Source organism: Lynx canadensis, chromosome C1 (genome assembly GCF_007474595.2).
Source record: "Lynx canadensis isolate LIC74 chromosome C1, mLynCan4.pri.v2, whole genome shotgun sequence".
Taxonomy (NCBI): domain Eukaryota; kingdom Metazoa; phylum Chordata; class Mammalia; order Carnivora; family Felidae; genus Lynx; species Lynx canadensis.
In genome coordinates, this window is record NC_044310.1 from 142,710,874 (window position 1) to 142,733,702 (window position 22,829).

At 36.9% G+C, this 22,829-nt stretch overlaps 2 protein-coding genes across 10 annotated transcripts in view; one reads left to right on the forward strand and one right to left on the reverse strand.

The window, feature by feature from the left end:
* The window catches only part of PRPF40A (pre-mRNA processing factor 40 homolog A), a 53,773-nt gene extending 34,284 nt beyond the window's left edge, over positions 1–19,489 (reverse strand). For 2 of the 9 annotated variants that reach the window (XM_030323542.1, XM_030323544.1), the window contains exons 1-5: positions 19,111–19,489; positions 17,809–17,940; positions 5,469–5,549; positions 4,046–4,076; positions 1,943–1,959 (exon numbers count right to left, since the gene is read on the reverse strand). In XM_030323542.1, coding sequence (XP_030179402.1) covers positions 1,943–1,959; positions 4,046–4,076; positions 5,469–5,549; positions 17,809–17,940; positions 19,111–19,320 — 471 coding nt within the window. In that variant the 5' untranslated portion in view covers positions 19,321–19,489. Of the gene's footprint in view, positions 1–1,942; positions 1,960–4,045; positions 4,077–5,468; positions 5,550–17,808; positions 17,941–18,848; positions 18,998–19,110 lie in introns of those variants that run through there. The other 7 variants (XM_030323548.1, XM_030323546.1, XM_030323549.1 and 4 more) reach the window with 5 other exon arrangements.
* Positions 19,490–19,899: 410 nt separating this feature from the next.
* ARL6IP6 (ADP ribosylation factor like GTPase 6 interacting protein 6) overlaps positions 19,900–22,829 on the forward strand; it is a 41,291-nt gene continuing 38,361 nt past the window's right edge. Inside the window, exons 1-2 of the mRNA XM_030323551.2 lie at positions 19,900–20,935; positions 22,524–22,574. Coding sequence (XP_030179411.1) covers positions 20,536–20,935; positions 22,524–22,574 — 451 coding nt within the window. The 5' untranslated portion in view covers positions 19,900–20,535. The remainder of the gene's footprint in view (positions 20,936–22,523; positions 22,575–22,829) is intronic.

Here is a 22,829-nt window from a genome sequence, read left to right on the forward strand (position 1 = left end):
TAATAAGAATTAAAGCAAAAAGAAGTTTTCAAATATACAGTTATTTTTAGATGCGAAAATTTAATAGAAAAGTAGAAAATGTCAATTCTCCCAAAACTGAAATGAATTAAATATAATCCCAGATAAAAACACAATTTTGTCTTTTGAGTGTGTGTGGGTATGCGTATACTTACAGATTATTTTTGGAGGGGGATACAAGAATTCATGTACTAACATCCAAAACCATTTAAGGAAATAATGAAAAGAGAAACCATGAAGACTTGCCTTACTAAATATTAAAGTTATTTTAACTGGAAAACGTGAGAAATTGGATGAAAAACAAATACATACAGCCAATGCAGAAGAAAACTCAGAAACAGATGTCAGAGTATGTACAAATTTAATATATGATAGAAAAGATTCTTCCAATTGAGGGAAAAAGGGGTTTCACAGACAATGGACACAACCAAAACATTAATGGTGGTGGTCCCCTCAAGGTGGAAAAATTTAGGGTGAAATTTACTTTCTTCTTTTTAACTTACGTTTGCTTCTTAATCCCTCAAATGAGCCTGCATTATTTAAATCAATAGGAAAAACATGCAGCAATCACTAGTCAAAAATACAAAAAGGCACTTACAATGGAAGAATACAACATGGACATTTAAAAACCATTCAACTTTAAAAAACACAAGATACAAGAAACTTTAAAACATTTAAATACAGTTCACAATTAAAAATCTTCCCCCCATATTTAAAATATTAACACATTTATAATCAAGTCACAGCTTTCTGTACTTCCTCAACCATAATATGAGGATAACAGCTACCTCTCAGGACTATTTTGATTAAATGAGATCATACATATGAAGTCTTCTTTCCATTGATCTTTAAGGAATTAAAAAACACAAAAATCTAAGAAAACCTTGAGGCCAAAAGCTATGGCTTTTATCAAGAAGGATAAAATAGGAATCTTTTTTTTTTCTTTTTTTTTTTAACGTTTATTTATTTTTTTTGGGACAGAGAGAGACAGAGCATGAACGGGGGAGGGGCAGAGAGAGAGGGAGACACAGAATCGGAAACAGGCTCCAGGCTCCGAGCCATCAGCCCAGAGCCTGACGCGGGGCTCGAACTCACGGACCGCGAGATCGTGACCTGGCTGAAGTCGGACGCTTAACCGACTGCGCCACCCAGGCGCCCCAAAATAGGAATCTTTAAGTAAGGCTTTCAAGCTTATTTTCCCAAACATCATAAAAATATGTAACAGAACACCACATACCAAAATATTAACAAAAATAACTGTAACTACTATCTTAAAATCAAGTATGGAGAAAAAGAAATGCAGCATAGAGGTATCATTCTCTCCTTTCCTAAGGGAGGGAAAAGTCAAGCAATTCTGAATATCGTATTGGTCTTTCTGACACAATTAGGGAAGGTACAAGCAAAAAAGTATTTTAAAATTCTGTGTATTAGGAAAAGTTTATGTAAGACTTATAGTAATAAACAAGGGCACACAAATGTTTGTATACGAAAGCACGTTCTAATATAAACCTTATGTGAAAATTATTGGTTAATTACTGTGTTCCTACTAGTTCTGTTTCCCTTCTAATCGTACCAGGGAAATTAAAATCTTTGTAAAATCTGGTATGTAGCTGATTCCTTTTTTTCTCATTAAGTCCCATCAAAATTAGATTTTAAGGTAAATCATTCAATTTTTTTTTTTTAAGTAGGCTTCATGCCCAACATGGGGTCTGAACTCACACCCTTAGGATTAAGACCTGAGCTGACATCAAGGGTCAAACACTTAACTGAGCTACCCAGGTGCCCCTCAAACAATTTTTCAACCTTTGCCATAGAAAAGAAAGAAAAAAAGATTCAACTTTAGTAGATAAACTTTAAAACAGAAATAAGGATCAATGTAGGCTAAAGAAGTATAATGAAATAAATATATTCCAGAGGTACTTACTGCACCAGACGCTGTACCTTTAAAAAAAAAAAAAGAATATTTACAATGTGATAAATCATACTCTCCTTGAGTGAACAGTTTTAAAGTATTTGTTCATACTATTTCTTCTGCCTTATCCTAGCACACTAAATATAAGGCTGTTCCATGTGACCTATGTGCATGCTCTCTTTTCCACAAAACAAATACTACAGCCTAAAGCATTTTCAGAATAAAGTGGCACTGTGGACCTGCAAAATGAAAACTCACTTGGATCCAGTTTGAGAAGTATTCACAACCTCTGCCTTTTGTTTCTCGTCTTGCTGTTATAGGTGTTTATCTTGACTAATTCCTTTCTCTACTACAGTACTGAAATATAATACGTCAGACTTCAGATTCTATGCTTTAGATTTCTGGCAACTTCCACTATATAAATTCCATACTTGTGGTGTACAATACAGTATCCAGTAGCTACCACATGTCTGCTTAGGTTAAAATTTTTAATAAACATTAAATAAAATAAAAAAATTCAGTTCTTTTGCACTAGCCAATTTCATGGACTCAGTAATCACATGTGGCTATTGACTACTGTATTCAACAGTACATATTACAGAACATTTCCATCACTGCAGAAAGGTCTATTAGATGGTACTATCCTATATTATTATCAAAACCCCTTTAGACATAAGGGGAAATCCCCATTAGTCACCAAGTTCAAATGAATAAGCTTTAACTTTAGAAACTAGTAATTTAAAACTACGTGTAAAAAAGAAAGTATATGTAAAAAGAGAATAAAACAAAGTAAACACACACAAATATATATACTGAGAACAATCAAAGGAAGCTACTATGGATATCACTGGTAGAGCTAAGGCATTTAAAAAGTAATTAAGAAGAAATTTTATGAGTCTGTTTCTGACTTACACAGGAAACAAATTGTTGGTTACCAAAGAGGGGAGGGCAAAATAGGCAAACAGGATTAAGAGATACAAACTTCCAGTTGTAAAATAAGGCAATGGAATGAACAGCACAGGAAGTATAGTCAATAATATTATAGTAACTCTGGATGGTGACAAATGGTAACTAGACTTACTATGGGGATCATTTTGTAACGTATTAAAATATCGAATCAAAATGTTCTACAACTAAAACTAATAGAATATTGTATATAACTTATACTTCAGTTAAAAAAAATTTTTTTTAAGGTGATTTTCCAGGACTATTTAGGCTAATAGTAACAGTAATCAGCTCTATATATCTAAACAGGCAAAATACTATACTATGTATTTCAGAACATCATGTCAGCTTAAATAAATTTGTGAAGTATCTTAAAAAGACCAATTATGCCCCATATAAACCTGCAGAAAAGCACAACATAGTGCATTTTAAATGTTTCAAACCATGTTTAAAACAAGAAATGTTTTGGCATAATCATGGAATAAGGCTCAGCATCTGTAAAACCAATTTATCTGGAACATTATTTATTCATGGATAATTGAGGCATTACTATTATATATGGAAAGTACACTAGGTGAAACAAACAGTTATTGATAACTGGCTGGTTTACCACAAGGTTTACAAACTCCAATGGCTACAAGGACGAAGTAGTCCAGAAGGCCAATGAGAGTTGGCCTTCATATCTAAAGGAAGGAGTTACTACCTCATTCCACAATGTTTGCGGAGTACAAGTATGGGCTCAACCAGAATTTCTCATTCAAATATTCTCTGATTACCTACTGTGTTCATAAGGACCACTGTCAACAATGAATATTCAGATAATCCCATTTTTCAAGATAAATTCAAATCTTTGTGTAAAAAGATACATTTAATTCTTACATAGGGCCCACAGACTTTAAATGTTGTCAACTAATTATAAAACTTAAAAACATTTGGGTAAAGAGTAACTGTAGACCAAACCTGGTCCCAGGACTCCAGATCTAGTAATTTTTTATGGATTAAATTATGAATGCTACCCCTGTTTCCCACGGCTTAAAAAAAAAAAAAGAAAAAATAATCAGGAGTTAATCATAAAGCCCCAAGAGACACTGCTTTTATTACTTATTATAATAAAACGATAGCTACTGTTCAAGTGAAGTTTAATATTTAAACCATAAATGGCATACATACCAGCTGCTACATCCATATTATTTACTCCTGGCTGTAAGAAAAAAAATGAAATTAGTAATATTCACCTGTTTAAACTATATTTCATATATGTTCCTCATAAAGCACAATCAGTCCCCTTTATGTATAATTCTCAAGCCACTGATTCAAAGTTTCTCAGTAAGTTTCAGTGGTATTAGTTCCCTGAGCTTGCTATAAACTGTAAAAGCACCAATAACTTGGGGCTACTGAAGCACTTCAATCTAAGTGTTTTATTTATGTGATCATCACTTACATATAGTCCCACAACCCTTTACCCACAATTCTGAAACAGAAAAAGCTCTAAAAACCAAGTTTTTTCAAGTTTCAAATCAACACTCATTAGAGTGGCAAAATCTGCCCTGAATGACACGAGCTCTTTGTCTTTATTCATCCCACTCCAGACAGAATACCCCTAAGATACTGCTACAGAAACATTGTGTTCGAAATTATAAGGCACTGTCCAAACACCCTGAGGGAAACCTTTATATGATATATAGAGTACACAAAGTACAATTTTACAATATTAAACAACTTAAGAATATATTTGGCCCAAGGGTTTTGGATAAGACCTTTGCAAATTTACCACCCCAGTGGAGTATGCCACATCTACTCATTACAACCACTAGGCTACCAGGTAATAAATAAGTTATGCTCATATGAATATAATAATGATATACATACTGCTATACAATTCAATAAGGGTGAAAAGGCTGTCAAGCATTTTCTAAGTAATGTGCCATCACTGAAGTCTCATGTAAGATAAATTTCGAATAAAACCTTCTGATTTCTAAATCTAGGATCGAGTACTAAATCCCACTACATCAATTTTTAATTAACACTCCATAAAGCAAATGTCTACTCTTTAAGATTAAAATGCTACCAGACCAGGGGCAGGGTGGCTCAGTGGACTAAGTATCTGACTCTTGATTTTGGCTTAGTTCATGATCTCATAGTTGTCAGATCAAGCCCCATGTTGGGCTCTGGTCTGGGCAGGGAGCCTGCTTAAGATGTTCTCTCTCCTTGTCTGCCCCTGCCCTTTTTGGGCACAACTGCTTGCATGCATGTGCGCTCTCTCTCTCCCGTCCCCCCTCGGCCCCCCAAAATGCAACCAAACCAATAAAATGCTTCTACTGGATAGGTTATACTTCTTATTCTACTCTTGTTTAACATAGATTAAAAACTAAAGATTACACATAAGTACAGGAAAAAATGTGAATGTCTATCACTGAAGAACCTAAAAAAATAAAAGCCCACTCTAATTCCCATTTTGTGTTACAGTACTCAAGACATACTTAAAAAGCTAACATGACAGCCTATAAAAAATTATATATAGCATGTTACGTCATATATAAAAGTGGTAAAGCAGTCAAAACATCACAGAAAATAATCACTTTTACTGGATTACCGGTAAGGCAGGCTGCATGGAAGCTTGAGACATATGAGACATCATCATTCCAGGCATTACTGAAGACATCATTCCAGGCATCTAGAATAAAAGTAAAAAAAGGTTACTACATAAAACCAAAGCATTTAACAGGACTTTAAGAATCTATCTGGTTATCAAAGTTAATATGTACACCTCAAGATTTAAACTCAATTAACACTATTATTACATGAATAGTATGCTTAGTAAGTGCTTGTTGAATGAATGAAGTATTTTATCAATGAGCTATTTTAATATTTGCCATAATTTATATGTATAGTTAAAATTATTTTAACAAATAAACTTAAAAGTTTGCACTTTTATTTCCAATGTAAATTTGAGAATATTAACGTCCTTTTAATTTTAACTCCTCACTCATGTTTTTCTCCCTTCTTTGGAGACAAAAATTTTTTCTATTTCTCACCTTTGACTTTTAATATCTGTAGTAAATAAATTTTACAGTAATCTGGCTCTTTAAAAAATTCTAGATCAAAGGTACTTAAAATTCAATGACTATAAAAAATATGTAAAAAACCCCAAACTTCAGACATAAATCACCTATGCCCTCTCTTGAAAAGAAAAACTTAATAAAGCACATAAATGATATCTGAAGAAAGAAAATACTAGTTTTGGAGGTTAATCTAGCCTACCAATGTCTGCCATCCAAAACTATGAATGAATCTTTACTACCAAAAATGAATTAGAAAAACATGTGGATTAACATAAATTTCCAAGGGATTTTGACCCAACAGTCATCCATATTAGTATAATCCCACATTATAACTTTGACTGTAATAGGAAAAAATCTAAGGAAAACATGGAGGGGGATAAAAATCGTATATAATAATCATAGGTACTGGAACACAGTAAGTAGGTATTTAGTTTCAAATTAAATGAAAATTGGGAGAAATAGGAAATACAAACAAGTATATTGGTCAACAGGAACATATAAAGTCTACTAAAGGTAATAACACTTGTATACTGAATTTTATTATTTGAGAAAATCAACTCAGAGCAAAACGAGTTAAAGTACCATTAAAATGAAGTATCATTGTATTAATGGATTAAAAAACAAACAAAAAGGGTTTCTGTTCCTTAAAATACCCGATAAATTGCTTAAACATCATGAAACAAGAACCTGACAGAAAACATGTGACCAGTACTTGGAATATATGGTGAAATTAACAGTTGGAAAAAAAAAAAAAAAAAAAAAGGTTCAGAATTTGAAAACAAAAGTATAAGCTTCCACTACCCAGGCTAAAAGAATTAGAGAAATAATTATACATTAAGAGAAAAAAACAGAGCAATCAAATGAGAACTAGGCTTGTTCCCTCCTTGCCCTACTCCCAACAATATATACTCACACCTAATTTTACTTTAGGCTAATAGCAATGTAGTTTTGCATTCTTAAAGTACTAAATAACTGATTACGAGAGGAAGCATACTGGGAAACAGAGAGAAACAGCCTGGTACTTAAAATGGTCTATATATAAAATCCAAAGCTGTCAACATATCGAAAAATTAGAATTCTAAGCTAAATTGAAAAGCTGAACTTTGAAAACTTGGGAAAGAAGTATTTTCTCATAACAACTAAAGACATTAAGTGGGGTAAAATCTCCATCATGTAACAGAACACTTCCACATGGTAGCAGTACAAATGAATCTAATTTCAATTTGAAATACTCTTGACTTCAGAAGACAGTGATCAAATCCCATTTAAAAACCAAGGGACAAAAATCCTTACATATAACAAAAGTTGACTAGAACAGGCCAGTGACACTTAAAGCAAACAATATTTGAAAACCATTAAACAGTCTGACAAAGTTCTCAATTGTTTTTCTTCCCACACTTCAAATCTTAAAACAGCTAGAAAATTTGCGTTTAGACTAAAACTCATGGAATTGGATTATAGAGATTTAGTGTTAAATAAAAAGCTAAATTCTCCCTCAACATCTCTGTGAATTCTGAGGGGCAGCAACTAGTTAGGCTTGTTCAACTGGACAAACACTGGAAAGATTCTTAAATTACGTACAACTGAGCATCTGAAAGTAAATAGATTATTAATGTAATTTTAGACAAAAACTGTGATATTTTAAATATGAAGTTAAAGAACAAAAACATAAATACAAAATATACTACATTCTTATGAAAAGCTATTTTAAGTATTAGACAAAATAAAAACTCTTCCAGACACCTGAGCATCACAAAAAGCCTGTTCCCCGAAGCCTAAAGAATCTACTTTGTGGAAATGTTACGATTTCCTTTTTTAAACATTAATTTTAGGATACACATAATATGGGGATATATGTTTCAACTCATCTGGATTCTTCCAGAGGATTTGTGTTAACTTAGGCCAGTCATTGGCAGCACCATCAACATGATACCATTTAAAATTTCTAAGTTATCAATATTTTGTTTTATACAAACTGATCCAGGTTGCAAGCTTATGAGACTTCTGGTTCAAACCCTCAGAAGTGACTTTTCCCTCCCTCGGCCCAATAACCAAAGTTGAGGCATTCAGAAGTTACTTTGTTGTCCCTCTGCAGGTTTACTTCTTGCTTCACATGAAGGGACTAAACAGCCCCTTGGTCTCCCAGCTTTATCTGAAGAGTATTTTAGCCTTCTCATTAGGTTTTTTTCCTAAGGGCACATCATATAATGGAGTATCTTACCACTAATAGCATCTTAAGTTCAATGAAAATAGGATGTTGACTCAAAATAGTTGAAGGAAAAATTCTTAATACAGTTGCTACAATGATGCCACTATGAATTCCATCAGCCAGATCATTCTTGAAGCTACAAAGCAGTAGTTCATATAAGCTTAATGAAAAGTACACTAGAAAATCACAGTCATGTAGAGCTTCACAAATTTCAATTTAAGCTACTTTTGAGAATATATTATTATAATTACAAAATTTTAGTTATTAGGAAACAGAAGAAAATGGAATGGTAGAACACATACATGTGAGCCATAAGTTAAATTGTCTAAAATATTAAATATCTGAATTTTATGGACACTTTGACACTTCTTAAAACCATAATTAATTCAGATATTCTACTTGGCATACTTTATTCATAAATGGCCAACCATTTGTGTATATATACTATATAAAAATTTTTCTATGCGTATTTCTATTCTTTTAATAACAAGTTTAATCATTTATCACAATGTCCTCAGAAGAAATACCAGCGTGAAAAAAAAAAAAAAACAAGTAGAAACTGGGGAGCACTGCACAATCTGCTCATTCTTAGCATCCCAATTTGGGAAGTTCCTAATGTTAGATAAAATCAAGCCTGTTTCATTCTTTACCAGATATTTTTAAAATTAAAGGTAAAGTAATAAAAGCAATTCCATCGACGCTACAACACATTAGTTGCTCAAAATGTAAACTAAATTAGCCCAGTTGTTTTATGATATCAAAACAAAGTGAAGATCTTCACGTGGGCACTTCAAAAGTTCTTTTCTTCATTATTATTTCCTGAAGTTTTTCCTGCTGGAAAGAAATCACACAACCTAAGCTATTTTTGTCTAAAAATTAACTTTTTAAATCTTGTTGATTATTCAAAACCATTCCTTCTGCAAACCTGAAGTTGTAAATTGATTATCTAAAAAGTTAGATTGCTGTTTTTAAAAAGTATACTTTAATGTTTATTCATTTTTGAGAGAGAGAGACAGAGTGCAAGCGGGGCAGGAGCAGAGAGAGAGGGAGACATAGAATCCGAAGCAGGCTCCCAGGCAGGAGCAGAGAGAGAGGGAGACACAGAATCCGAAGCAGGCTCCCGGCTCTGAGCTGTCAGCACAGAGCTCGACGCGGATCTCAAACTCACAAGCTGTGAGATCATGACCTGAGCTGAAGTCGGGTGTCTAACCGACTGAGCCACTCAAGCACCCCATAAAAAATTAGACTGCCTTTTTATTTGGTTCCTCTTAAATGTGGTGTTAAGGTCAAATTCCACAAATAAGTACACAGAGGGTATTAAGTCTTATACTTAAAAACCATGATCCTTTATACCACTAACTTACCTTATGAATGAATGCAAAAAATTAATCAGTGAAAAACTGTAAAAACTACATCTCTGAATGTAAGCAGATATTCATTTGATTAGAAATAAATACAAATACTTCTGTTTAAAAAGTATATCCTTAACAACCCAAAATAATAACTAGCTGCATTTTGGGACAATTATTTAACTTAAATCCTCTTCATCTACAATTATATATAAATTCAAGACATTTGTCATTTTCTGAGATTACATTTAGATAAACAAAAAATAGACTACATTTGCACAAACTGGAATAGAACCTTACCATTCATGACGTTTCATTAATTTTAGGATACACATAATATAGATATGTATGTTTCAACCCATCTGAATTTTTGTGAGATGATTTGTGTCAACTTAGGCCAGTCACTTGGCAGCACCATCAGTATGAAACCATTAAAAGTCTAATAATTTAATTGCCAGGATTTAGGTTGCTAAATTCTCTCAACCTGGATAGTTTAGAATTGCTGAAGTATACACTATTCCTTCAGAATCTAAGGAGGTTAGCTTAATGACATAATCTCCTACTGCTATACAAGGAAGCAGTCTAGTATAGCTATGAAGTATAGTCTAGAGTGAGACTACCAGAATTCCTATACCAGCATGGCCATTTACCAGCTGTGTGATCTTGGGCTAATTTACATAACCTATCTGGGCCTCAATTTTCTCCTTATAACCTGGGGAAAATAGCACTCATCTATTAAGACTGCTATAGGGATCAAATGGAACAATGCATGGAAGGTGCACAGAACAGTGCTCTATAAATACAGCTGTTTTATTACAACTGCTCTCCTTCAAGTAAGATCATCAAAGTTTCTCTTATATTGCCCAGTCTCTCATCTATTCCCTAACTATTAGATCGGCACCTCGGTTCTTTAAAGATACCTAGTAAATAATGTAAAATCATCATCTTTGCCAGGAATCAACATGTGTAATAAGGCAATCCATTTTGAGCATCAAATTTAGTGCTGGCTCTGCAATGTCACTGGACAAATCACTTCATTCACGGAGCCTTACTACTGCCATCTATAAATCAGACATTCATCCCGTAGCCAACTCACTTTTCAGAGTCAAAAGGATCAAATCTCTCAAAGTTATATACAAAGATGGTGCTAGTATTACAATCCTAATACAGATTAGGCATCACCACCCTATTTCCTAAAACCTTAAAAGAAAATTATGTGCAAAAGGGCAAGTGAATAGTTTACATTGTTAACTGATACTTAGCCCACTATCTCTTACTAAACTCCAAACTTAAATGAGGGCAAAGAAAATATAAAGAAAACTACTGGGTATGGATATATGACACAAAAACTTAAAAACAGAGTTGAATGAAAATAAACTAATTTTAATTTTTAAAAAGCTCTAAACACAGACTAGGGATACAAACAAACTGTGATGTCTCAAATCATACAGAATTATATTTTAAAACTTCCTTTAAAAAGTCACCCAAGCCTTCTTTCAAACATAAACCATCTGGTATTCAAGTATAGAGGGACATACAACTGTTACTATCTCCTACCCCTTTAAACTAGATTCAGTTTTGTAACTAGTTAACTTAGTCCTTTAAAGTAGATTTAACCTAGAGTCCTTTAAACTAGATTCAGTTTTGTAACTAGTTAAATTATTACAGATTGTTTATATGAAACTTTATTTTTTAGTTTTCTCTCAATTGTGGGCATCTTTACAACACAGAGCACATCTCATTTGTGTACATATTATTGGTGCAGAGGACAGGTACACAGACACAGCAGAAACTCAACCTGTATTAGTCAACTTTATGACCAATTCTTATTTCTGTATAGGAGAGAGAAATTTTCCATTGTATTTAACAAATATATGCTAACAAATACATAATGACCTCAAAATTACTGGAAAAAAAATCACCTTTCAGAGAATTAACTATTTTCTTGTATCACATGGCCAAAGAAACTATACCAAGTCTATGTTTCTGAACAGAAACTTAATATTCATTCATGAATCAAAAGATAATTTAAAAAAATCTTAACCTCAACAGAAGATGAGGACCTAACAAGTAAAAAATTATGTTTGTATTGTAATGAGAACATTTTTTTTAAGTCTAAGATAAATGAGTTTTAAGCGGGGGCGGGGGAGGGATCAAAGCTGAAGATAAAGCAAACTATCTGTCAACTCAAAACAGTCCTCACTTGCTGGCAGGTTTACTCTTTTTTTTTTTTTTTTTCGACGTTTTTTATTTATTTTTTGGGACAGAGAGAGACAGAGCATGAACGGGGGAGGGGCAGAGAGAGAGGGAGACACAGAATCGGAAACAGGCTCCAGGCTCTGAGCCATCAGCCCAGAGCCTGACGCGGGGCTCGAACTCACGGACCGTGAGATCGTGACCTGGCTGAAGTCGGATGCTTAACCGACTGCGCCACCCAGGCGCCCCTACTCTTTTAACAGACATAGCAGGATCACCCAGATTTGGAGAAGATTCAGGTTTCCACTTTCGGTGTACTGTACACCAAGTAAAAAAAGAAGCAATTAGAAGCAGGTTTTCTTTCAAACCCATCATGCAAAACATCATTATCTTTAGTAACCACTAACCACAATTTATTTTTCTTTAATAAGCAAAAGAAATGTATGATTACTTGACCAGAGAAAGAAAACAAATATAAGATTCATCTCCACAAAACTTCCAAATGTCTGGAGTAACACGACAGCCATCAGTTAGAAGATGAGAAAATCAAGCATGTGAGGAATGCCTGTAAGTATTCAGTACAGGATATATAGATTCATTTTAACATCACAGCCAGAAGACTTAAATGCTTATTGACTAAAAGTAATATGAAGGTATGGTAAAAGAAAGAAAGAATGAAAGACTAACAACTTCCATATGAGACAGTCATCTACTCATTCTTACTTTCATAAACCTTCAACTTAGCTCTGTTATTTCTCTACATAAAAACCAAACATCCTAGTACAGAGTTATAGGACATATACACACAGCTACCAAATCTTTACCTAGCTATTGATATACAATTTCATGATTCTAAGTCATGTCACAGATCTTTCTAACAAACCCAATTAAAAGTCAACCTGTTAACCTGTTGAGATTTGTTCTCTTTTTTTTAATCCTGTTACTCAATGAATACATTTGTTGCACTCTACAATGATTCATTCATGTCTGTTAATACTAATTTGGATGTTGCCTTTTCCTCCTAAAGACCAGACTAAATGAATAAACAGCCCCAATAATAGCATTTCTCACAAAATGCTAATTCCATGCAACGTTAATTCCATGCAATGTGCTAGACAAAGCAAAATAAACACATAACAGGGAGGTAAAGAAGGCTGGGGAGGTGGGGGAGCAGAAGATGGTAAAATAAAACCAAGAAACACTGAGAAAAATGGTTTCAGAAGGCTTCTGCAAGACTTCTCAACATCTTCAGAATACTCTGCCCTTGAATGTCAAAGGCAGAAGAGGGGTACAGTTCATTTTTCCACACTTATAGTCTTCTTAGAGCTCTCCAAATATTCTCCATACTTACAAACACTACTCTAAGGGTTTTGAATAGGTAAGTTCATATTAACTGAAATACTATCTAAAGAAAATAATATCGTTAGTAAATTCATCAAAATCTAACCACATACACACAGCCGAGAAGTTATACAAACACATTAGTTCTAGCTCAATCTATTTTTTAAAAAAATTACTTGCCTGGATAACGTAAATGCATACAGAAAGTTAGTGAGATTCAACAATCATGAGCAAATAACTTAAAAAAAAAAAAAAAAGGCTTTTTGTCACTTACTAACATTCAATTCAATGGCATGGATTCTCTAAATACCCAAAAGTAAAGGTAATTCAAAACCAATAGGAACAATTGGTCAAATCAGCCAGAAAAACCTAAGACACCCAACACTTTGGATTTCTCTGGAAGGCCTATATTCCAAATCATTTTCCCTTAGGGTATGGAAAAATTAACGTCTTAAAACGATCAATAAATCATACTGATAGAAATATATTTGCTTATAATTTAAAATAAAAGGAAATAAATATTTTTGCTTTATTCACCAAACAAAAATTATTTACTTCATTTTATCTTCCATTTTTATCAAATGAAAAAGCAACTGTAGAGAGGCATACACTAAGAAGTGGTAACAATGTAAAGTCACAAGTAACCAATGAAAATAGTCACATGTAACAACTACTATCTTCAAGGCCTATAATGTAGGAAAGAGTATGTTTTTGTTTCATTCATTCAACAAGTATTTTACTGAGCACCCATGCTGTGCCAAGAACTGTGCTCAGCACCTGTGGACTTCTTAAAAAGTAGAAAACACAGGTCCTGCCCTCTAAGAGCTTACAGTCTATTACTTGCTGGAAAGACAGAGCAATTAAACCATTAAACAAAACAAATCAAAACTAAATCCCCAAATAACCAAAATAGTAAGAGTTGTGGGCAGATTTCATAGGATTTTATTTTAATATTTTGAAGGGGAGGTGTATGCTGGACAAAGTTATTGCTGAGGATCTTTGAGAGAAAGCAGAACTTGAAATGGTAGAACTTAGGTAAGAAAAGTTCATGGTGGTAGTGAGCTGTGGCCAGGAGGGCATGAACATCATGAGCTCAGTCATGAACTGATTCAATCACCCAAGATATAAAAAGACCAGCCTGGTTTCAAATTAGGGAGTGTGAAGACATGCAGCTCAGAATCATGCACTGAACTGTACTATGGGAGAGTCTTGGAAGTTAAATTGTGAAATTTAGACATTATACAGGTACAGAAAAACACTGGAGGTTCTTGGGCAAGGAGACAACATGCTGAAATCTAAAAGAATTTGAGGGGGCAGCTTAAAGCAAAAACAAACAGAAAACAAAACAAAAAAGCAACAACAAAAACAAAAAAACCCTAAAAGTTAAAAGCATCTTGGGCATGAGAGTGTAACTGCTTGGGTCCAGATGGCAGCAGGAATAGACTCAAGATCTGTTAAAGCTCGTCTTACTCAATTTAAGGACAAGAAAATCAAACTCATTTGTAAAAAGCAATGATTCATTTATCAATTTATTGAATAGAGCCCAAAAAGTAATGAATAATTAGAATTAGGGAGGCACTAATAAAAGTATTGTTACTTCCACATCAACCCATAATATCTCATACATATCACCTACTCTTCTTATCAAATGATCTGAATTGAACCATAGGTTGTTAGAGCTGAAAAAGTTAAGTCTTTTACTCTACTTTTCTCATTAAAAGAAAGATAAAAAATTAAAAAAAGAAAAAAAGAGCCAGCTAGAAGGACTTTCAGTGAAGGCAAAATCACCTGTGATAAAGGAAGGACTTGCATGTCCTTTGTGTACAAAGAACAACAAAAATTAGATGTGAAAACATTTCAAAAGCAAAACATTACTTACTATATAAGTAGAAGATGGCCTCACATATAATCACATCTTAAGGCAAATCTCTACTGCAAATTTTTGAGTACTGCCAGCAAGCAGGGAAATTATTTATAATGGTTTTTTTAACCAGTGATAAACCATTATTTAATTTCCATATTATTTAAAGGTTACACAACTTTCAAGGTCCCTTCCAGCTGTTAAGATTCTATAATCCTGTAAAAGCAGAAGAACAACTTTCCCACATGAAGTTAACATACAGTAAGAGGCAAATTTAACCTATACAACAGATAACTGATATAAACTTGAAAGAAATGCACTTTTTAGTACTAATAGATTAAGCCTGAATTCTAAAAGGGGCACTGTAGGTTATCTCCTGAATAAAAACAAATAAAAAAACTCTTTAAGAAAACCATAATACTCCTTTAACCTGTAACTTGATGCATCAAAAAAATTACGACTTCTGGCTCCATACGTGGGTATTCTGTCCAGTCAGCATACTATTTTACAAACAAGTTTTAAAATTTCACGTCATGTTCACTAACATTCCAAAGACCAGAATCATTTAGCAAGTAAGACTGGCACCAATTTTCATCTTCAGCTGGTCCCAGAATGAGGTATTAATGTGAACTAGGCAATATACATGAAGGTTCCATAACCTTCAGTCCCAAAGTCTAAATCTGTAAATTGACTTTTTAAAATTGAATGGCAGAACCCTACCAACTTTGTGTCACCACACTGAACTACATAGGCACCCTACTGTTTCTCATTATCTTCTGACCATTAATATCTCTAAGTGGGAAGACAGAAGAGATGATATGCAGAAAAAAGATCAATTTTGCTAATTAGCAACTTTTATCTTTAAGGTAGTTGCTTACAGGGCTTTAAATTAGATTTCTAGATTACTTGAGAATTTAAATTATCCATGCCCTCCTAGTCTGTTACCAAAGCTCAAATAAGAATTAGTTTTACTAATTTGGGTCCCATATAAGTTAGATATTAAGAAGAAAAAAAGAAACAATCTAATTTTAAGGAAAAGCAATGGAGTTTCTTTTGGGACCCTCAGAGCTGGACTCTTAAGTCATCCATTCATTCATGATCCTAACAAGAGCCAAGAGGGAGACAGACTTTTAAACTTCTAAATAGTCAGGTACACTTACAGATACATAGCATACACTGGTCTAGGGAAAAAGAAAACCACAAGGTAAAATTCAAAGGATTTGAACAGACGTGTACCAGATAGCAAGTAACCTTACTAGGAAGATGGTCACTGATACAGCTAAAGAGAAAGGGCCATAAAGCAAACTGTGACCAGCTTATGTCAATGAGATACACAAAAGTACTTAAAAAAATAAATAAAATCTGCATTTTACTAGAAATGACTAGCTGGTGTCTTGGTCTGGTAGTGCAATAGCACCATTACAGCAAGGGTAAGCAGGTCAATCCCTTGCAAAACTTACCTTGATTGGCCCAATGGAAACAGAAGGCCCCAGAAAAGAGAGAAGCATCTGGCAGTAGCAAATTGTTTTATTTTATCTTTCTGTGGAAAGAAACTAATTTTAAATAAGAACCAGAGCATTTAAAGAATAAATATTTTTTAAAGCTCATTATCTAGTTAGAGCAGCTCTACTAAGAAAACCAGAAGAGCTCCTTGCTGCTTACAGATAGAGAGAAACAGAAGAGGAATCAGAATTGTTTCTCCATCACCTAAGGGAGTTTTAAATCTTGTGTTATTCTAGAATCACAAAATAAATGGTTCTTTTATTAAAAAAACAAACAAACAAAAATCCTCCCAGCAGAATTTTGGGGGCCTGGTGTCTTTGAGTAAAAATTTTTATACAAACTTAAGGGCTATATTCCAAATAAAGAAGAAAGCCACTTGACATTAAGCCCTTCTACTCCTAAGGTTAAGTTAAAAAGAGAAAGACACAGAGCAAACTCCTTTCTCCACTATAATTTCACCAAAAAATTAAAATATCAAGGCTCAAGTGATTATCAGCATAAACAGTATTAATTAGCAGAAAGACCATACCTAATTGGCTTTCCAAAATATTTTATCAACCTAAATTTTTGATGATTTATAGATACTAAAATGGAAAGAACTGAACCAACAAAGAATATATGTATCACAGAACCTGACAGGGGGCATAAAATTACTCATGGTAACTGAACCTGTTACCTTTCTTGGATGCTTCTCTAGGAACTCAGTTCTACTGAATTCACTGAGTCAGCATTAAAACCTTTTGATCCAAATCATTCCCACAAAATATCCGTTTACAATTTATACTGGAAATGAAAGGGACAGCTCAAAAGCAGGAGTGCAGAAGCAATAAGCATTTAAAACAAAACAAAACAAAACAGTGTAAGTGGAAAATGAACCACCTATTTGGCACTGTCCTAATGAAGAATTAAATTAGAGTAGAACCTTCCTATTCTATTCCCAACACGGGCGCGCGCACGCACACACACACACACAGAAGAGAATGCTATTTCAGGAATCAACTTTATTCTAAGCCAAGACCTAAACAATTCTGTTTTTTTAGACTCTGTGCATTTACATGGTCCACGGACATAAATTATGTTGACCTATAATATTCACTACTCAAGCATTAACTTCAATTGACATAATAGGAAAAAGAAAGTTATTAAATTAAAAAGACTACATATACAGCTACTTAATAAAAGAACTGAATTCTGTTGTTGGTAGAAAATAAATCTTTTATACAGAAGGCTTCTCCTTACATTCAAAATTTGATTAGTGTCATCACTCAACATTTGACTTATTTGACATTATTTTGGCATAAGCTAATCCTTAAACAGCTGCAAGTATTCACCCGGATTTTGAAATCTTGACACAATGATACCACAGGCAAAAATAAACAAATAAATACAAAATAAAACAAAAACATTCTTACTTGTCCCATTGGCGGCCCTCCCATAGGGGGCATCATTTGCGGCATCATTCCATGAGGTACAGGAGGCATATTGGCTCTCTGACCCATAGGGTGCATTCCCATTGGGGCATAATGCATGCCAGGGTGCCCCATCTGAAAAATAGGGACAATTTAAAAATTAGCAAGTAACAATAAATGCTTCTCAAAAATCTGATTTCAACAAATTGGTTATGTGCAGCGGCATATTAGGCCAATGTGTAATTCAATTACTGGATTAACTTACACTTTCTTAAACAAACAAAATGCACTCTACATACCAGTACTTATAAAGAACTTGAAACTAAACAAATTACAGAACAAAATGGAAAGAATTAAAATAAATACCGGACAGCTAAAGCATAGGTTTTCTCTTTTCTTTCTTTCCTTCCTTTTTTTTTTTTTTTTTTTTTAAAGCACACTGCTTACTAGCTGGCTTGCTAAACTCAGGGAACACGCATGTGAAAGCCAATTTAAAAACTGTTACGGGTGAAAAACCACAACTTTGTTCTAGTTCACACAGATAGAAGATAGCTAACTTATGTCAGAACACTAATTATCTTTAAATTTATTTTTAAGTTGATCTTAAATTCTGAAATGAGAATCTACCAAATTAAATTAACTAAGGTAAGAACTCGTCTTACCAAAAAAGAACACATTACGTGTACCCATGGGCACTTAACTCCTAACATATAAACATATTATTTCCTAACAGAATCTTTAACACAAGTAGAATTACTTCTGCCAAAAAAAATTTTTTTTCCAAAGACTAAGGTCTGTCATTCACAGACCCTAAAGACAACCAACCAAAACATCCATTTTAATTCGCTTTTAAAAGACAACTATTTCTTTACCTGTGTGCCCATTGTTCCGGGTCTTAAAAACAGGTAGTTATCCCCTGCCAATTTTCCCAACTGTACCCCCTGCAGACACCACTACCATTGGTGAAAGCAGATTTTACCAGCCGCTTTTAAAATCTACAACATCAAGTCTCCGCCTCCCCCTTCCTGCTACAGCCGGCCTACCTCTCCAAGAGGCTCACCGCGCCCAAGGCCCAGCACCTCCACCGCGCATCTGTCTAGGCCAAGCCCAATGGGAACTTCCAGGGACCCACATCCTTCCCTTTGTGCATCCCCGCTCTCCAATTCTCTTCCTCGTTACATATCCCACCATCTCGAGCTCTTCCTCCGTCCGCTCTTATCTTCTTCTCCTTCTGGAAAAAGCTTCCTGCCTCTCTGACTCCGTTTTTCATTGTGCCGCTTTCCCCCTGCTCCACCGATCCCTTACCGAGGGCCGTCTCCTCAGGAAGCCGTCAGCAGAGACCCAAGAGCTGGAGCAGAGGCTTGAGCCGGACAATCTCCGCTCCCCGTCCCCGGGACCCCGCGAAGGAGGATGGTTCTCCATTTCACTCACCATGAGGCCTCCACGCTCAGCTCCCGTCCCCGGCCTCATCGTCGGGCTCAGACTGCTCCGCCGGCGGCCACTGCCGCTACACATACCAACAAGAAGCGATCTGAGTGGCTGGCGTCCGCTGGGGCCAAAGGTTAAAGGCTGCCCTGCGCTACGGGGCGGGATCAGCGGGGCCAATAAGCTGACAGGCTTCCCCGCTGTCCAATCAGAGTGCGCTGTCGACACGCAGCTCTTCGGCGATTCGCCCCCAGCCTCAGCCTCACTTGGCGTCGCCTGCATGGAGGGGGGGGAGGGGGACGGAGGAAGTTTCTGCGCCTCCTCCGGGAAAACTCCACCAACTTTCCCCGGGGAAGAGAAGACAACCTTGTCCCAGCTTCCCGAGCTTAGACCGCCTCACCCCGTAGGGGGTGGGGCAGTGGGGGCCTGCCACCTTCACCCACTCCGCCCGAGTTCCGTACGCCCCACAAACCTGAGGCTGCCCGCGGTGGGGTGGGGTGGGGTGGGGGTGGGGGTGGGGTAAGCAGCTTCTAGCGTTAGCGGTGGCCGGGGCCGGACGCGCGCGGGGGCGCGCGCGGTGCTCGAGACGGAGGGGAGGGGGCGGGAAGAGGAGGGGGGGGGCTCCTTAGAAGAGGGTTAAAACTCCGTACGCACCAGCAGCTGAGCCCACTCCGGGGTGGAGGGGGCGGGAGAGAGGCGTGTCGAGCAGCGTGGAGGGAAGTTGTGATAGGGGCGGGGAGAACAATGCAAAAGAAAAAGAGGGAAGGGCAGTCTGGACGAGAGGAGAGCGTTTGGGCGGTGAGCTGCCGTTAAAGAGGGAAGCCAGAGAAGAGTAGGTGCTTACGGCGGAAGAAGGGAGAAAGCAAATCGGTTCGGAAATGTGAATCAGAAAGGTATGGGAGGGCGCTAGGACCGAGCGTCGAGAAGATGCAGCTTTGGGGACTGCCGGGGCGCGCGGTTGCCTAGAGGTGACGCGACGGTGGCGGAGGTCTCTGGCCGGGACGAAGCACTGCAGGGAGAGGAGACTTGGCTACCCTCAGCCTCGGGTCGCCTCTCCCTGTGCGCTTCCCCGCTTCCCTTCCTTCCTACTAGCCGGGGATCGTGCTCTGGCCCCGGGGCACCCACCCTTTCCTTAGGCTCCACAGCACCTTCTCCGCCCCGTTGCGCACTCCCGGACACCCCTGCGCATCAGTGCCAGGTGGTGGAGGCTGGGGGGGGGGCCTGGCCGCTGATTGGCTGCTGCGAGCGCGGGGCGGGGCGGGTGGTAGTCTCTCGACGTCCGCTGGTCCCCTCGTCTTTCCCGCCATGTCGTTTGTGGAGAGCGGGCGGCGCTCCGCTCCTCTGCGCCGACGCCTCGGCACCCCTGTTCCGTTTGCCCGGCCGGCTTTTACCGCCTTCACTCAGGGGGACAGTTGGGGTGAAGGTGAAGGGGACGAGGAGGACGGATGCGACCAAGTGGCCCGCGACCTGCGGGCGGAGTTTTCAGCCGGGGCGTCGTCGGAGCCTAGAAAGGGCTCGCTACTCCAGCGGGACAGGGACGGGTCGCCGGTTCTGCCCGATAAGCGCAATGGCATTTTCTCAACGGTTGCGGGCGGACGAGCCCAGGCCCGGCGGTGGCCTGTCCAGATCCTCTCAATTCTCTGTTCGCTGCTGTTCGCCATCCTCCTCGCCTTCCTCCTCGCCATCGCCTACTTGATCGTAAAAGGTACTGAAGCTCGGCCTTGAAAGTCTCTCCAGAGTGAAGTTGAGCCTGTCTGTGGCTCTTGCCTTCCATCTCTCTCCTCCCCATCAGAGGCCAGCAGTCGGGTAGCGGCTTTCACCCAGAGTCCTCATTGGCACCTTTCTTTGCTCTTTCTCTGTTTTTTTCTTAAGGGTGGAGGACCTTGGTCCAAGCTTAGGAGACCCGTTATAAGGAGGGGCCTTGATTAAATGGGTACTCTGGAATAAACAGTGGAGTCAGTGAACACTTGGGGTGAAATGTTGGCAAAATTAAGCAGTATGTATGTAGGACGGTAATCCTTAAAAGACGGTAAGAAGTGTGCGACTAAAATAGGCTAAATATGTTCAAAGACTTGGTTTAATCGACAAATGGTTCAAGGTGTGCTAAACACTGATTCTTTTGTACACTCACCGAATTCCTGAAAGACCAGGATTTCCATCCCACAGCCTAACGTTCTACCTTTGTAGATAATTAGCTCTCTTAATTTTGTGTTAGGTCTTCAATTGAGTGTAAAGTTCTTATAGGAGCTAGATAATTTATTATTTTTCTGGTTATTAGTTTTATTTTCCTTTGTCTGAAGTTTAAATACAGGGCTGATCGTAATAGAAAGATGTGCCATGAAAGATTTTTCAAAATTTATACAGTTGTATTATATGGCTGGAATATTTTATATTACAGTCGAAAGAATCAGACCAAAGTTTAAATCTCAGTTCTCACTGTGTGTGACTTTGGCCAAGGTATTGACATAGAAAAGTTAGTTAAAACAAAAACACTTTAGTTCTCTGAGAACTTTAGTTCCGAGAAGCACCCAACACGGTGTCACTCAAGTATTAGTTTTACTTCACTCAACAGAACTATATTGGCTTAACTCCAGTTGTAATTTTTCGTCATTGCTTCCAAGCCCTTATTGGGCTGCAGGTGGCATCTAACAACTTATGCTTGATTTTCATACACAAGACAGATGAGCAAGTTAACACGAACCTCTGTACAATGGTATTGGGTGTAAACTGTCAACATTAAATATGTGGCTGCCAGTGTTTCATTCCTCTTTCACTCCTCCTCCCTTTTTTTCACTGTAACTCGCAGAGTTTTGTACGTTATTTCTCTTATGCTGTGAGAGCTCCCCTTTATGTTATAAAGTCGCAAAACTTGGTAAGTCGAGTCCATTGTGGAAGACATTGAGTTGTGCTTATTTTTGAGAGTGGAAGAAAGGAACCTGATATGCGTGTAATTTGTATTACATAGAATATTTTCAGGGGCATCTGGCTGGCTCATTTGGAAGAGCATGACCTCGAGGTTGTGAGTTCAAACCCCACATTGGGTGTAGAGATTACTTAAATACGTAAACTTTAAAAATATATATATATTTTCACAGTAACACTAAAGTTGACTCAAATACCTTATTTGCTGACTGAAGGTAAAGTAGCTAGTAAATGAAATCAGAACTTAGGCCCAGTTGATTATGACTCCAGAGCATTTTCCACAACTCCACAATATCTTTCCAGCCTTTGAGCTATCGTTCAGATTGTAAAATCATCTTTTTTATGCAAGCCCCTTTTTTTGTATTTTACAGAGTTACATGCTGAAAATTTGAAGACTGAAGACGTAGACACTGGGCTACTAGGTATAGACTTAACTGTCACTTAATTTGCTTTTGACTTCATTTTTATTTTTTCAGATCGTGTTTATACAAAATTTTAGATAAAATGCTTGATGTATTATTCCCTTGTGTGATTCAGTGTTAATTTATTTGCGTTTGTGTGTGGCAGATTTTGTTAGATTTTCTTTTTATGTATGTTTGGTGTATGTATACACTACCCACACTAGGAATACAATTTGAACATAACTGTATGTGATGAAGATCCAGAGACTATTTAAC